This window comes from Aulonocara stuartgranti (assembly GCF_965226115.1).
Source record: "Aulonocara stuartgranti genome assembly, chromosome: 6".
NCBI classification, from domain to species: domain Eukaryota; kingdom Metazoa; phylum Chordata; class Actinopteri; order Cichliformes; family Cichlidae; genus Aulonocara; species Aulonocara stuartgranti.
The window spans coordinates 18,700,329-18,717,429 of NC_138944.1; the positions used below are offsets into that span (position 1 = coordinate 18,700,329).

General features: G+C 39.7%; 1 protein-coding gene across 4 annotated transcripts in view; it reads right to left on the minus strand.

The window, feature by feature from the left end:
* The window catches only part of LOC309709293 (multiple PDZ domain protein-like), a 50,225-nt gene that overhangs the window by 11,256 nt on the left and 21,868 nt on the right, over positions 1-17,101 (minus strand). For 3 of the 4 annotated variants that reach the window (XM_082537845.1, XM_082537846.1, XM_082537844.1), the window contains exons 21-34: positions 12,368-12,673; positions 10,379-10,561; positions 9,743-9,920; positions 8,355-8,465; positions 7,948-8,013; positions 7,393-7,464; positions 6,830-6,929; positions 5,768-5,976; positions 5,248-5,339; positions 5,039-5,168; positions 4,080-4,172; positions 3,473-3,547; positions 3,028-3,381; positions 2,705-2,788 (exon numbers count right to left, since the gene is read on the minus strand). In XM_082537845.1, coding sequence (XP_082393971.1) covers positions 2,705-2,788; positions 3,028-3,381; positions 3,473-3,547; positions 4,080-4,172; positions 5,039-5,168; positions 5,248-5,339; positions 5,768-5,976; positions 6,830-6,929; positions 7,393-7,464; positions 7,948-8,013; positions 8,355-8,465; positions 9,743-9,920; positions 10,379-10,561; positions 12,368-12,673 — 2,053 coding nt within the window. The remainder of the gene's footprint in view (positions 1-2,704; positions 2,789-3,027; positions 3,382-3,472; positions 3,548-4,079; positions 4,173-5,038; positions 5,169-5,247; positions 5,340-5,767; positions 5,977-6,829; positions 6,930-7,392; positions 7,465-7,947; positions 8,014-8,354; positions 8,466-9,742; positions 9,921-10,378; positions 10,562-12,367; positions 12,674-17,101) is intronic. The other variant, XM_082537847.1, reaches the window with a different exon arrangement.

The following is a 17,101-nucleotide window of genomic DNA, read 5'->3' on the forward strand; positions in this document are numbered from 1 at the left end:
GTACACACGGGTGATCACACCCACAAACTACACCCTTTTTGGCTCCTACCTCAAAGCACACTGTGTTCTGTTGATCTTATGTGCTGCACAATAATGTTTAATATTTAGTATTTACTGTCATATTCCCATATATCATTGTGATGTTGTTTATTCTATTACTCTTGTTCTGTTCTGCTCGTTTTCTTTTTTCTTTCTCAGCAGGTGATCCAGGTGATTGATAGATGCATTTTTTTTTTCTCTGCCCGTTCTGTTGGTTTTTGTCTTTTGCCCTTCTCCCCCGTCCCTCTTCTCAGCTGTTTCTCTTTCCCTCTTTCTTTCTCCCCTTCCTTCCCCCAGTCAAGTCTGTCCCGTATTCAGTAAGTGAAAATAAAATAAACAATAAAAGGTGAATCAAATGGACCATTACGGCAAGGCTGGGATGGTCAATTTGGTAAAGTAAATCCGTTGGGCATCTTTCTTTGCCTTTAGACAACAATTCTGATGGCAAAAGAGCCAAACGGGACAGGCAAAAAAAAAAAAAAAAAAAAGAAGTACAGGAACAAGTCTTTCAGTGTATACAAATCAGGCTGTGCAGTAGTTAACACTGACGGTAGAAGGTCTGAGGTGTGGCATTTGTACCTATGTCAGTTTCTCTCTCACAGTTCAGAAATGATTGTTAAATTAACTGGTGATTGCGTAATTATCTGTAAGTGTGGAGATGAGAGTGTGTGGTTGTTTTTCTATTTCTAGCAGCTTCCGTTTCCTTACGCAGCTTACCCTAACACTGCCATTAGGCTAAGCAGTCACATGATGGTGGTTATGAACTCGACAAGCTAACCCGTGGTCTACCAATGTAAGTAAGGGTGTGTTATACTGGCAGTAATATATGACCAATATAAAATATTGAAGAGTCTGCTAGTAGAAAAGTAGAAAAGCAACTGATTTTACATAGTAAGATAAAACACACAATACAGACTGAAAGCAACAGAGCTGCTGCACTCAATACAGCGTTAGTGTGTGTGTGAGAAAAAGCACTGAATAGAAGTGCATCATTAAAAGCACTTCGTGAATGTGTGTGCTTTAATGTCTAGACTATTTGAAACTGAAAAGAATGCAGGAAAAATGCCAATTATGTAAGTGAACAGACGTATCAGTATGAGAGCTCTATCATTAAATCACACGCAAATCTGATGGATTACAGATATTATTATAGCGTATAGTTATAAAAATACAAATGCTCTAGGTGCTCTGCTTTAGTATCATATATTAATCTTTATATAACAATAAAATTGGTGTAAAATTGGAAGGAGGAATAAAGCTGCATAGAAATAAAGACTGCAATGCTTGTTAGTCTACATGGAAATTCCAGGAATGCTGACACTATTTTCTTGGTGGTGACTTTATCGTGAACATAACCTAAACCGTAGCAGGTTAGGCCTGCAGCCATGGTGATGTGCCCAGGTAAAAACGTATACTTTTAATATGCACTTCGTATCTCTGTAGTTGCCTGGAGAAATCCTGCTTATCCTCTGTGTACTAACGCTTTAATTCTATGACAGCTGAGACCGGCTCAAGCCGCTCTGCAAATTCTAATTTGGATAAGTGGTAAGATAAATAGACGATTATTATTAGAATTTTGTATTTATTTATTTTATTTGCTCTATTTAACTAGGAGAGATGACAGAAGCTACCAGAGCTTTACAGTCTCTCAGTTCAACAAGTATCTCTGTAAGTGTTTCTCGAGTCGTACTGCAGTTTGTTTAGTAGTGATGCGTACAGGGCTGGAAGCCAGTTTTCCAATTCAGTGTTTGTGTGATGATCTCTCCAATGAGCTGTTATCAGGAAAATGACCTCTAAACAACAGCAAAGATGTTAAATATCTTTGCATAGATGTTATCTTTATAGTTATTCGTGCACAATATGCTGCACACTGAATATCATCATTTGTCTGTTTTTTGGTTTGTTTGTTTTTAAATAGTAGGTAGTGTAGTGGTATAAGAATCTAATTTATCCAGAATCCAGTTTTTGAGCAAGATGTTCATGTGTTTTGTAGGACAATCTGTTCTCTAACATTTGTACATATTTTTTTTTTTCATTTTGGAGTTTAGTACAAACTTCAAATTAAAGACTGATATTCTGAAGTGACTGAAAGCAGTCCCCTGGAGAAGGTTTTAGGGGGATCAGTAGCATCCAAGATGGTATTATTAGTGTAAAAGCATCACAGCCCAGTTTCATTTAGATAAGGAGCAAAAAGTAGTGGACCTTAAATAAAACCCTGAGGATAGGTCTTTATTTTTAACTCCTGGGAACCACATTTTCTATAAAAACAGGTTTTTGAGCTTGTAACCAGCAGTGTACCTTAAAACCCTCGCTTTTAAATCATGTGAGTAAACAATTTTTAAGGCAGATTTATTTTTTTCAGGTTTTCTTTGTTTGTTTGTTTCATTTCTGTGACTTTCTTGTTTTCACTATAAACTGAAGCTTGATTCTGTTATATCTGGCAAAGCAATCTGAGTTTGAATTCCCAAAAAATGAGTTTCTGAATTGGAAAAAAATAGTGCATGAATAAAAAAGAACACAGATACATCACGGCTGCGTTCTTCATACTGAAAAATATTGCAAAAACAAACAGAAATAAAAATAAATGCTGTGCGGTTAGAAATAACTTATTCACATGCACTGCTGTTTGTTCTGGTGTTTGTGTGCACATGTATCACTGCTATACCTCTAATATCTGATCTCCAGCCTGCAGTCTACCATCTCTCTGTGCTGCTCCTCCATCGTTCACTTCATGGATTATTACTGCCCCCTGGTGTAAAAACCAGAAACCACTTCCATCATTACACAACTCCACAACTGAATATTGAAACAACAAACAAACAAACAAATGCACAACTTTTTGGCCTAATTCGAGTACAAACTTTGCTTCCATCTGTGGATTTTTTATTTGCAAACATAAACAAAAATTATATAAAGTCACCTTCATGTCACAAGGACAAATAATAAATAACGAAATCTTTATGTTAAAAATCATTTAGCTGTTCTCACCAGCAGAGTGTCACATCCACCTACAATGCTGAGACCCAGGCCTAGGTTTCCTTTATAAATCTCTATGGTAGTTTCCTTTCCTGAAACAATTGGACAGCTGACAGGGTCGGAAGTTGTGGGAGCTGATCCTGGCCAATCAGACCGTTCCACTGGAGAGGTCTGCATGGGTTTTAGAGACGAAGAGGAGGAGGAGGCGACAGGAAGGCTTAGAGAGGACACTGGAGTGAGTGAGCGGGGACTGGAGAGTGATGTAGGGAGAGGGAGAGAAGAAGAGGAGGAGGAGGAGGAGAGACTCTTGGAACGGTTGATGGAGAGCTTGACAGTGACCCGGTGTTTGAGAATCAAACTGGACACCTGAATACGAAAAAGACAGCTGAGTCATAAATCATTAAATCAACTTGACCTTGAAGAGCATATATTTCACAGCCCGCATGTGTGCTTGCACCTTTTTTACTGACAGTCCAGCCACGGGTTCATCACCCACTGCTACGATTCTGTCTCCAACCTTTATCCTGCCATCCTGCATAAAGAGACATGAATAAAATATGTAAGATAAGCAAAATGTATGAAAGTGAGTGTGTAGAAGAAAGATGGTGGGCGAGTGTGATTAAAAATCAAGTACACCCTCTGGACAAATATATGAATAACTGTTCCCTTAGGCCGGACATGAAAACGTATTAGTACATGAAGACATCACTTGAAAAAATGGCAACCATCATCTGTTTCACATAATATTCATAATGCCAAGATGGCAGAACCATCACATCAGACTTGTACAAACCCTTTATAATTCAAATATGTTATGAGACGAGTTCTGCCCTGGTGAAGGCCAAAATTGCAATTGATTCTACTTTTGTGGGTAAAAAAGGAATAATACATATTTATTAATAACAGCATTTTTATTCATTTAAAAATTACAGAGTAAATTTACTCAGAGAGAACCAAAAAGAAAACTGAAAATGATTAAATTACTTAAAAGGCTTACATAGTATAGATACTTATAAATAGTATAGATGATATACGGGCATATGATCCTGTTGACGATGTCATACCTTGCTGGCAGTGCTGTGCTGGATCAGGGACGTGACCACCAGTCCTCCCTTAGAATTATCCTCTTCCAAGCAAAGGCCAAGACCTGCATAATCCTGGAATGAGAAGCAACTATGTAAGAAAACAAACTTAAACACAATAATACTCATATGTAAAAAATGACTGTGCCAGTTTTAAGAGGTGTGCTTTAAGATGGGATTTTTTGGCTTTATTAGACAGACAGTGAAGAGTGACAGGAAACCAGAGGAAAGGGGTCGGACAGGTCTGACTAGAACCCGGGCCAGCCGCTCTCAGCCATACAGCCTGCTCATCCAAATTTGCTAAACCGGCACACTTAAGATGGGATTTGAAAGTGTTAAGAGAGTCAGTGTTACAGATGTCTGGTGGGACGGGATTCCAGAGGCGAGGAGCAAAGAAACTGAAGGTTGTAGATCCCAGTGTAGTGAAAAGGGCAGAAGGGACAGTGAGGAGTTCAGAGAGGTACTGTGGAGGGAGGTTATGGATTGCCTTAAAGGTGAGGAGCGGAATCTTGAAATCAATACGACATTTAACCGGGAGCCGGTGAAGCTGCTGAAGGACAGGCGTGACATGACTAATGCAGGGAGGTCTGGTGATGCTCCAAGCGGCAGAATTCTGAACCAGTTGAAGTTTATGAATGAACTTGAGAAGGGAGTTAGAGGATGGCAGTACTATTGGGTATGAGAGATGGATGGAGGCGAATATTGGTACGGAGATGGAAATATGAGACTAGTGAAACCAATAACAGCACGTCTGCAAAATGTGTTTTTGTGATTAAAGTTACATGTTGTTCATTTTGTACAATTACACAGACACTCGTCTATCTATCAAGATTTTGATACAAAAGTACCTGCTATCAGGCTGCCTTTGACACACAAAAATGTGCAACTGCAGTACAGACAACTGACAGTGGTTAGCCAGAGACCTACTGGATGTATTGTACCTGAGGTAGAATAATGTGTTCAATGTCACTGGAGATTTGTCCACAGCCTCCAGTGTCAGTCTGGGAGTCGATCGTGTCCTCACAGTCTTTCCTGAGTCCCTGGACCGTTTCACCTAGAGCTGCTTTATTTCTGGTAAAACAACACCAATGATTCCAGAAGCAGGTTACAAAAACCTTTAGTGTGTAAAACCAAAAAGCAATCATGTTACCTGATGAGAATGATCTTGACTTTACATGGAGCATTACTGATGATGGCGGAGGCATTCTGGTGACTCCGGCCGTACAAAATCTGACCGTTAATCTAGAAGAAACACAGCGTCATGTAGTTCCTATCCAACAACGCCTTTCCCCCTCTATTCACCTCTACATTAATCTTCCTTTCTGTCATCTCCTTCTAACCTCTCCTCCCCCGCCGACTCATCAGCTGCTCCTCTCCCACTCCTCTCCTCCTCATCTCTATTACACGGTTGTTCATTACAAAAATCCGGCCCAGCACCAACTATCATTCAAATGGTAATTTGCATGATAAATCTACTGTGCAGGTACTCAACGCTCTCATCCATGTCTCCAACTCCCTTCTATTCTTCTCCTGCTTTAATTTTTGACTTCACTATTTTGTCTCTCTCCAATGGCTCAACCCATTCTTGGAGTCTTCAATCTCACACCATTAATCTGTTAATCCCTACTCACTCATTCTTCCATATTGTTCCCATAGCCTGTCTTCCTTACCTCTAGAAGCTCATCCCCGATCTGTATCCTCCCATCTAAACCAGCGGGGCCTAGAGGGTCTATAGCTGCCACATAGACACCCATACGGGCCCTAGAGTCATCCTTGTTGCCCGTGAGGCTGATTCCCAGGCCGTGAGCTGCAGGGTCCTTCTCTAGCTCAATCATTTGGAGCTTTCCAGACAGACTGCCATAACGCTGAAGCATCTTTTCTAGGACACAGTTAGCAGACAGAAAATTGTTAGGAGAATGATATGATTGTTAAGCCAAAAAAAGTGTGGCAAACTACATGTAATGAGTGACACATGGAGACATGGGGAAAAGCATTACACCCTGGAGGGGAATGTGTGTGGGCTGCTGCATTATGCCTGGAAGGGACTTATTGAGGGTGTTTCTGACTATATACAGCATGATAGTATGCACCTTGCATGCACAACTGTGCAAGGAAAAATGAATATAGAGCCACGACTGTGATTTATATATGCATACAAAGTGTTTCAAACCACTTGTATCATGGGGCAACGCTTTAATGAATGGATTCATATTTTCTTTGCTTGTGTGCATGTGCAAGACACACACAGTTTCCTTCTAATAGTTTTACACTATTTTACTAATCAACAGTATAAAGCACCCTGAAGCTCAAACACACTAGAGCCAGCTCCAGAGTGGGATCCTGATAACCCTAATCCAGGCGAGGTAACATGTCTCATAGTTACGCTCGTAAGAAATAAAACAGTAGATGCAATTTGAATACAGTTTTTTTTCCTGCCAAAAAAGAGACAGAAAAAAAATTACTTAGAAACTAAAATGTATTCATACTGAGGAATGTTACTCTTTCAAATGATGCTATTCTTGAATAATATTTCTAAAACTTTTTTTTAGGCTTTAATTTGTTCTTGGTACATTATTTATGCAAACTGGCTTGAAATGCAGGTGGTTTAAGTGTCATATGGCCTAAAGTATGTCCCAGAATTTGACAATTCAACTGTGAGTGTCAGAAAATGTTTATCAGTATTAAAATCTATAATGGATGGGGATGGCACATAGGCTTTTGAGGAGTCTTACTTCTGCCAGAGTCGTCAGTATCTTCAGCTGCTCCTGTGACTGCTGTTGTGAAATTCGTAGGGCTTCTCTGATCCATTCTATCGGATGCTGGTGAAGGTACCTTGGGACAAATTTTGCATTATTGAACAAGGAGAGTTTGAGATGCCTCAGGGGTCCTTCAGGCATAAGTTGGACTACCCCTGAGGCTTGTTCAGTGCGCTTGATAAAGCACTGGGAAATAACTGATGAAGAGGATGAATTAATGAACGCTGTTTTAATGTCAGCTAAAAATAACATGAAAGATGACCAGAATCATGCATTATTTTGCAACTAACTTACAAGTGGATGGAAAAATAACTTCAAAAGAATGCGCTGACTCTATTTAGAGGCATGCATCTCCATCAAAGGCAAAAAACAAAGGGTTTAAACAAACAAGGTAGCTGCGAGGGACTACAAGGGTTCTATGTACAAAAATGCATGTTAATTAAGTTTCTGGAAGTTGGTTTGATGTAAATGCAAGAGTGCTTTTACAGTGTGGCACACTTGTGGTAACACACACACACACACACTCACAGTGCACCAACCTTAAACGGGGTGGGAATGAAGGGGTTTGCAGGGGAAGGAGTAAGGAACAGACCACCAAGGTTCTCTGCTTCCTAGTATCATGTGGGGAAACACAGACATAGCTCTATATCTATGAAAAAAGAAATCCCTGTCTCAAAAAAAACCTCTTTGAAGCTTCCCCATTCTTTTTTGGATTGCTGTGTAGGTGTTAATGACTCATCTATCTATATATAATATAGTGTGCACGAAACATTTTCTATACACTACAGCAATACACAGCTAAATATCAGTAACTGTGTAGGAACACAAAGTGAGAACTTCACAGCTTGTGTTCTCTCCCAGTGAAAACTAAAGATGTGGTCGCAACCTTTAAAAAACATGAAAAGTAGCTACTGCTCTTTAGCTCCAACGAGCAGTACTTCATATTCTAATGGACACGATTGTCTATACTAGAAAAGTAGTGGAAAGCACTATTATATCAAGGCTGGTGTAAATTTGAAATAAGATTTACGTATGCCATTGAAACAGGAAAAACCTTAATGCGAAGCTTAAAATAGGAAGTAGAGCGGTGTTACCCTGCTGCTGTGTGAGTTGGGCAGCAGTGTTGGAGTTAGTCTTTCATGGTTGATGAGAGCAGGAGACTGTGGGCGAAACACAAGACGCAGAGTAGGCGTATTATTTTCTATAAAACTGTACACGTAATGCTGAATAATTACTTATTCTGTCAGTCAAATGCATTTTTACCTAATATGCATTGTGTCCACAAGACATAATAATGCAACGCCCATGCACAACGCTGCTGCAACTTCTGGTGGGGCTTTCCAATAGAATATGCATTGCACCTTCGCTTTACTGAGTGTTGAGATTCAATGTGAAAGAATCTGAAGCCTCAGGAGACTCAGATTCATGCATGCATGCCAGAATATACAGAGTCTGCAAGATGCATAAAGCTACCAAAAATCTGCTATTTTTGGTGCTGTACCTGAGATCCGTCTTGTCCAGACTGCACTAGAAAGGTCACAGTGTCTCCAGCTCTGCGGATGGCCTCCACTGCTTGCTCATGGCTGGCACTTCTCAGGTCCACACCACATACCTTAGCAACATCAACAAAATTGCACGTGAATACAATTTCAGATCAGATCAGTGTAGATCTGTTTTTAAAGAACACATTGATCATCTAAAATCCAAGTTGCCTTAAAATAGCCATGCCCATTTATTTGCAATGCTGTCGGCTGTCTTTTTCAAAGAGACAGCTAGTGAAAAATTATATATCAAAATTTCTGACAGTTGACAATTTCTTTTATCTTGCAGTGTTGTACACACAGCTCAAACCTAATACAGCAGAATGGCATGTTTTCCCAGTCTTCACTTCACTTTGGTGAGTGTGTGCCCGCCGCTGCAGCTTCAGATTTCTGTTCTTGGCTGACAGGAGTGGAACCTGACATTAGTCTTCTGCTGCTGCAGCCCATCTGCCTCAACATGACATGTTGTGAATTCTGATGCTATTGTGCTTACAATGTGTGTTTTTCTTTAAGGACAGAGAATTTTTATTTAAGCTACTTTTTTTCTGTCTTTCTGTTTCCTGCAATCAGTCTGACTGACCTTTTCTGACCTCTCACATCAACAAAGCCTTTCAGTCCACAGAAGTGCTCACTGAATGCTTTTTCAGAAAAAAAATTTCACACCATTCGCGATGAACTCTAGAGACTGTCATCCACAGAAATCCCAGGAGATCAGCAGTTTCAGAAATATTCAAACCAGCCCATCTGGCACCATCAATCAAGCCACAGTCAAAGTCAATTTGACTGTGTTTCCCCATCTGATGTGCGACGTGAACATTAACTGAAGCTCCTGACCTCCATTTGCATGATTTTATGCATTGTACTGCTGCTACATGATTACCTGATTGGATAAATGCATGAATAACCAAGTATGTTATGGCGGAGGGGGGTATAACTGCATTTTATTGTGCAGTCCTGTATTATATAATGACAGTGGAGCTGAACCTTCAATCTTTGACCAATAACAAATAACGGGCTGCTGCGAATAACATTTTATGGGCATTTAAACAACAAATTGGCCATTAGTGTGTCATATTACAATCAAATTGGCACCTTTTAATACAGCAGAGACCACAAACAATATTGAATTCCAGTACCGCATACACAGTGTGTATTATATAAATGCATGCTCATGAAGTATGCACAATACATTCTCTCTCTACCACACACAAGCACCACTGGGTACCCAAACACACACACACACACACACACACACACACACGCGCACCTCTTTCCTGCAATTTCTGATAACTGCGCCTCCTTCTCTGCTACACACCAACACACATGTCAGTTCCAGGCATTCGCATACCTCCAGTATCCTGTCTCCAGCCCGTAGGGTCCCATTACTTGCTGCCGGGCTGTCTGGGCTGATGTTCTTGATGAAGACTCCCCTCATCATCTCACCGCTGCTCAGTCTTCGGCCCATGCCTCTACCTCCCATTATGCTGATACCTAGGGACTGACCTGGTGCTCGCGTTAGTCGCACACTGAAACACAGAGTGTAACGCAAGAAACATTACCAAACACTGCAGAGAACACTGTTCTAACATTACTTTACGTATCTTAAAAACAGCGATGCATAATTTATCCAATGTGTATTTTTGCTTTTTTCAGTCTCTGCTGCTTAGTGTTGCAGATGGAGATTCAATGATTTAGTTAAATAAAACTTATAGGGAGACACAGAATAGTTGTTTTTTTTAATGAATTTCTTTCTTCTTCTTTTTTATGCAGTGCAATTTTTGTATCAACGCGGGACGCATTCTTTAATGCAATAAATGCAAGCTGAAAATGAAATTCTGTACTGTAGTCGCTTTCTCTAAACCCAAGAAATATGAGCATGTAGACTCTGTTGTGCACCATTAGCACTGCTGTTATCATGACCTGAAGTTGCCTGAATAATCTGAATAATATCTCATGATAATTATTAGATGACAAATTCACTAACCTTTTAGGCTGGTCCCAAGACACTGTAGAAAGAAGCTCCTCCTCCTTTCCTTCTTCTGCACCATCCACCTTTATCTCCACGTCTGGCTTTGATGCCATTCCACCTGTATTAACATTGTCCCTTTTCTCTGCTGTAATGTCTCCATCTTTGCTCTTCAGAGGTAGAGATTTTGCTATCTGCCCGCTGGGGATGAACAAAAAGATTACTTTATATAACAGGTTTTAATGTATGTTTTTGAATGATTATTTTTGTGCTACAATGACTTAAAGTATCTAAATTTACAGGCACCTTTCTGAATATAAAATACAATAGGAGAAGAACAAAATGCCCAACAAAGAAAGAATCCAAATCTGTGGTATAATTGACACGTTTGGGACTATTACCCATGCAGATTTAGACCTCTTAAACTACACACTGTGAATATTTATACACTCCATAATTCTTTTTTTTCACATCCATGTGCCCAGTGTATAGCTCCATACCTTTTAAAAAGAGACATATTTTATTTACATACATTATACAACATTTTCTAATTGCAAATGTTTCTATTACATGTTGTTGTTATGTTTACTGTGACTGTATGCACACAAACACAGGCAACCAAATTATGTGACTTTTTGATAAGTGATCTATTGATATAACATGGATTTACAGAAAATGAATGAATTATTCAGTTTATTTATTCATAAAAAATGCCAACTGTTAAGTTGTTATAACTTTCAGAAGTGAGAATCAACATTTTTGTGTTGTGTTATATAAATTTAAATGTTATTTGCTTTTAGTCTGCTGGGAGAAAAACAAACTTTAAGCTTATGATAATTCCCAATCTAACAATCACAAATTAATAATCTAATAACATCACACAAGCAGAACTGGGGCGCACACTGGTGAGCTTTTTTTAATTAATGACACACTGAGACATCTGGCCAATTGTCACTTGTGTTTGATGGCCTTGAGAAAATAAACTGATTTAGATGAGATCATGAGGTAGTGCCTCTATGTTTGCCATATGTGTGTGTGTATGTGTATGTGTATATATATATATGCACACACACATATACTGCAAAAGTGGAAGAAAAAGGTACAAAAGCAGAGAATTTTTCATGAATATGTTTAACGGTGGAGGGCTGTAATAAGCACATGGATGTGAGTGATAGTGGTGCTATCTGCACAGCAGGAGCCTATAGCCAGTTAAGTTACAGAAGAGGGCAGAACAAATGGTTCGACCAGGGTTGAAAGAGGAGCGAGGAGAAGGGGGATAGATGCCAGGCAGGGAGGAGAGGGAAAATGAGGTGAAGAGAAAAACACCAGTGCAAGATGACTGAGAGTGCGAAAGAAATGAAAGACAGATGTAAGCACACACAGAGAAAGAAACAAAGACAACACATTGAAAGATAAGAGCGAAGAAAAGGCTGCAGAGAAAAATGGGAGTGAGGGAGGGAGGAGAAAGGCAGAGGTACGAAGACAGAGTGAAAGCAGGGACAGACAGAAGCGAAACAATTCATTTTCGCTGACAGTCAGCACTGAGATCCATAAGCGAACAGCTAAATATAACTCAGAGATTCAACAGTGAGAGAAGCTTTTGCCTTTACAACACAGAAGAATGGAGAAGAGAAAATACGTGCTGGAGGAGACTCACACTGAGCTGGCTGCATTCTGAAAACAATTGTTTCCTCATGGATACGGTTAATTAAAGTGTCAGATCATAATTCAGATCATTAGCATGACTTAAGCAGCTGGGTAACTGAATGATGTGTTACAGTAATAAAACCATAGCTGCTACAGCAATCAAAAGCCTATGGTTAAAGTGTTAAAGAATGTATAGCTATTTCTTAGTCTGAATTCCCTGCAGCAAATGTATCAACTTGTAATAAAACTGGAGCCTTGAAGTCTAATAAACCTTTAGACAGGTTTATCTTGCACTCTGGGAACTGGGAAGGGATTAGGTGACCGTAAATAATAGGCTAAGACCTCTGGCTCTTATATTACCTCGTGTCTGAGGCTGGGCTGATGGTTGGAACTGTGACCGGGTCTTTATGAGGAGTTCTGAAGGATGCAGAAGATCTGATTGAAGTTGGATCGGGAGTTGTGGCTTTAAACTTGAGTGAGGAAGAAAGCTTGAGCATAGACAAAGCCGGGTGACTCGAGGATCCAGCTGGGTCCGCTGCTGGCTCCGGAGAAGCAGTCGCTAGAGTGGGTGAGGAAGAGGGGCTTTCTGTTGCAACTGATGCCAGAGGGGGCAAACACAGTCGAGTACGGTGTTCATCCACCTGGTGGGCTGGGACGTAGGTTATACTGGGGGTAGGGGAATGTGGGAAAAGAAGTGTGGGAACGGGGTGAAAGCATTATAAACATTATTTACTTAAGTTTTATCAACACTGTTTTCTCAGCAGCACATTTGCTTTACTTCTTCACCAAAGAATGAGCAATGGGTTCTTAAGGAATGAAAAAACAGTCCCAGTAGTGAGAAATTTCTATAAATCATAAATTAAATATCAGTTGAATAAGACAATAATTGCATTTTATCCACTGAAGTAATGGCAAGTTTTTAAAATGACTCTTATTCACTGCCTTATCAAGATAAGATGAGTTTAGTAACATTTTCATTTCTATAAAGAGGATTTTTAAGCAACCTCCAGCTTAGCTAAGCATAAAGCTCATGCAGGGGGAAACAGTGTGTCCAAAATCCACACAAAAGATAACAGATAAAACAAAATGTGTCAATTAGTTAATTTATTAAAAGAGATTAAGTTATAGATTTTTTGTTTTAAGTTTATAAAGAAGCTAGATGTGGTGACTTCCAGAAGTCTTTAGTTTATTTTCCAGCGTTAATTCTTATGTGATTGCTCAGTGGTATCAAAGCAGGACACGCAAACCAGAGCCAATAAAACTGCAAAGAAATGTGTTACTCGCTGTTTCATTTTGCCAAACAGAAACTGACAAATCATGGCAGTCTTCATGAAATCACTCACTTCTCTCAGGATGCAAATTAACCGCTTCTGCTGTCAAGTAGCTTGGACTATTAGCCAGCTAGCTTGCCTACAAGCATGGAGACATGTCTGAGTCAATTTAGGCTAAAGAATATAGGGGAGAGAGGCTGTTCTCAGAAATTTTGCTTCCTTGTAAGGTGTCCATTTTGTCAAAAAACACTGTACATCCATCATTTTGCCTGGAGACTATCCTGGCTGTCATAGGGAAAAAGTGGGGTACCTCCTGGACAGGTCACCAGTTTATCATAGATAGAGGCTAACGTGGAAAGACGGACAAGCATTCACACTTGCAATCACCTGCAGAAGAATTGCCAATTAACCTAAACCCATGCATGGCTTTGGACTGTGGGAGGCAACTGGAGACAAGAAAACGCCCCACAAACAGGTCCTAGCTAGCCAGTGAATTCAAACCCCAGACCTGCTTTCTGTGAGGCAACAGCACTAACAACAAAAACCCCCACTATTATTCAGACAGTTTTACTTGTTGACAATTTAACATTGAACTGAAGACAAATTAAGCCATATTGATGGACAAATACCACATAATAGCTAAGCAACTAAAAACATACCCTTTTTGTATGTCATACATGAATTTTTTTTCTTTTACAAACTACCTCTAATCCACAACAAAAACTGAAGTTGTCGGTCAAACGATCTTTAGAGCTCTGAAAATACAGACGTGTCCCGTTCCATCTGAAAAATGGAAAAATCTTCTCAGCGTTTTTGTTTTACATAATCCCAGATCTGCCTAAGCCATGCTGTAAAAGATGTCAAGGACATCATTCAGCCCCCTCCTCCCACTTTTATTTTTCTTCTTTTTACACGGTGTGATGCTACTAGCAGACATGCTTTTTGAATCTGCTGAAAAAGCCAATTTCTATGTTTCATTCAGGGTGGTAGATTGAACACGGTAGTCTACACTAAGCTGTTGTGACTGAGCCATGTGGACAGCCTGTCTTGTCTGAAAGGAGGCAGTTTGATGGTGACAAGCCCTCACCCGTCTATGTGTCTTATTCTGAGGCTGCCAAAGCAACTCATCTGCCTCCACTCGCTCTTAGTTTATCTGAAGTGCTGTTTAGGAGTAGGCAGTGTGAGCACACGGTATGTGTATACTGATGAGTGTTTTTGTGTGTATATGATAGAGAAAGCCAAAACGCGTGTGGGTATTCGTCCGCGTGTGTATTGTGTGCGCATCTATGAGAGGCTCTTTAAAACGTTCTTTTATTCAGAAGCACACTGTTCAAGGTGAGATGAGTGATGAATTATTCAGAGATATTTCCCATAGCAGGAAAAGGTGTTTTTGGAGGTTAGACCATTGAAAGGCTGGTATGTGTGTTAATGTTTGTATGTGTGTGCCCATAAATGCAACACAGAGCGGAAGAGAGAGAGGGAGGGAGAGAGAGAAAGAGAGACTGGGAGAAAGTGAGTGGGTGTTCTGCAGGGCAGTGGGGTGGTGGGGGTGGAGCACATCTCCAATCAGCCAAACAAGCATTGCCAATGTGGAGCCATAACTGCTGATGTTAGAACAAGTAATAATTTATCCAATTTCCCCTTAGGCAATCTTTAAAATTTCATCACCTAATCTAATCTAACATGACTGCACTGCCTCAGTCAGCTATGACTGCAGTGTCAAAAAAAAACAAGGTGGTAATGGAGATCCAAAGTGAGACGAGATCATTTATAGGTGATGATGCGGTCAAAGTCATGTGACTGCAGAGATGATGATATTGATGACATGCTTGTACACATTGCAGATGCAGGCTGTTACATTTTGCATGGGTAGATCTAACATATATGCATGGTAGTCAATTACTTTTTCAGCAGTTGTTCTCAACATTCCCAAAAGACCGTTCCACATTCTCTCCAAACTAATACCTTTGGTTTTCTTGTTTCTCAAAGAAAACTGTCTTTAAACTATGACAGCACGGAAAGTGCACATAAATGCAACGCAAATAATTGCATTAAGTAACTACTGTAACCCACTGGGGTCTCTTCAGTTGGGAAAAACACTCACTTTATAGTTTTGGTAATTGCCTGAGGCCTTGAACCACAAGTTTTAAGTAAACAAACAGTTTTCTTTTTTTAGTGGTGCCTGAAAAACTTTTGAAAATCCGAAAACCTAAATTGTGCATCTGCCTTGTTTAACGAATGTATTAAACCACCTATCACAAAACAAGAAAACACAAATAATTCAGAAAGTGCTTAAAACTAATAATTATATTGTTAGTTATTTGGCAAATAACCAGCTGAACGCACATTTTTATACCGAAATCTGAGAACACTGGACTTCAGTCAGAAACGTATCAATTCAAGCGTCACATGTTTTCTCTTTAGAAATGCAAGTAAATAAATGTAATGTGGCATCTTAATCAAAAATAATATTGAATGGTGGATTAAGCTTTACAGAAACATTATGGTAATTAAAAATACTGTTAATTACGGGCAGCTATGACATAAAACTTATATTGGATGGAGCATTGTTTATATCATTAATATACTCATGGGCATTAATAGGTGTTTGTTGATCAATGGTCATGACAATTTGCATATTAATGATCAAGGAACTGACCTCACAGCCCATTGTTCAGTCAGTAGGCTGGTTTCAGTTATTGTGCAAATGTACTGTTTATAAGGTTGGGGAAACCTGCAGTCAGTCACGAGTAACAAAACGTTTCTCCCATTGAAAACGTGAAAACACTACGTCCAGATGAACAGAATGGGATTTACTTACCTGGATGATTGAGCATGTATCAAGATATATTTTAGACATTTTTGCAAACTGAAAATCAAAAAGTGAAAAATATTAAAGCATTCTGATCTTTAATTTAGAACTATGAATATTCCCTTTGGCAGCAACTATAGCCTCAAGTGTTTTTGGGTAAGTCTTTAGTCAGCTAGTTTGCTACACAGCTTGATCTGGGCAGTTATCCCAATCTTCCTGACAGGGTTCTCAAGCTCTTTCAGTCATCTTCAATTTTCTACACAAATGCATATGTGGGCTGAGCCAGAACTTTGGTTTGATGATTCCACGACTGCCCTGTACTTGACCTGAAGCCATGCTAATGCTGCCTCGGCTGTATGCCTCCGTTCATTGTTGTGCAGAAAGGTAAGTCGTTGCACCAAACTAAGATCACTTACACTTGGAACCTCTCTGTTGTGTATGCATACACTACATACTCAATAACTGAGAATGATAAAACCATAAAACATATTTTAGACATTTTTGCAAATGGAAGATCAACAACTAAAATCTCGCACAAACATTTTCTGATCTTTAATTTAGAAATATGAAGGAATCCCTCTGGCAGCAGTTTATAGCCTCAAGTATTTCAGATTTTAGGGTAAGTCTAAGTTGTACGCTGGATTGCTACACAGCTGGGTCTGGGCAGTTATCCCATTTTTTCTGGCAGATTTCTCAAGCAACTTCAGTCGTCTTGAACTTTCTCCACAGATATTGAAGTGGTTTTAGGCTAAACTTAAAGACTGTCCTTGACCTGACCTGAAACCACACTAGTGCTATCATGGCTGTCTGTTTCAGATCATTGTTGAGCAGAAAGATGAATCACTGCCCTAAACTCAAGTCACTTACATTTGGAACATCTCTGTATTTAGCTGAGAAGCACACACAGCGTGTTGCCTTGTCACTGGTTTTAGACAGTTGATAAGTAATAAGCAGTGCTCAACAGAGATGGTGCTTAGAAATGTGCAGGAGAATCATCCCAGACAATCTTGT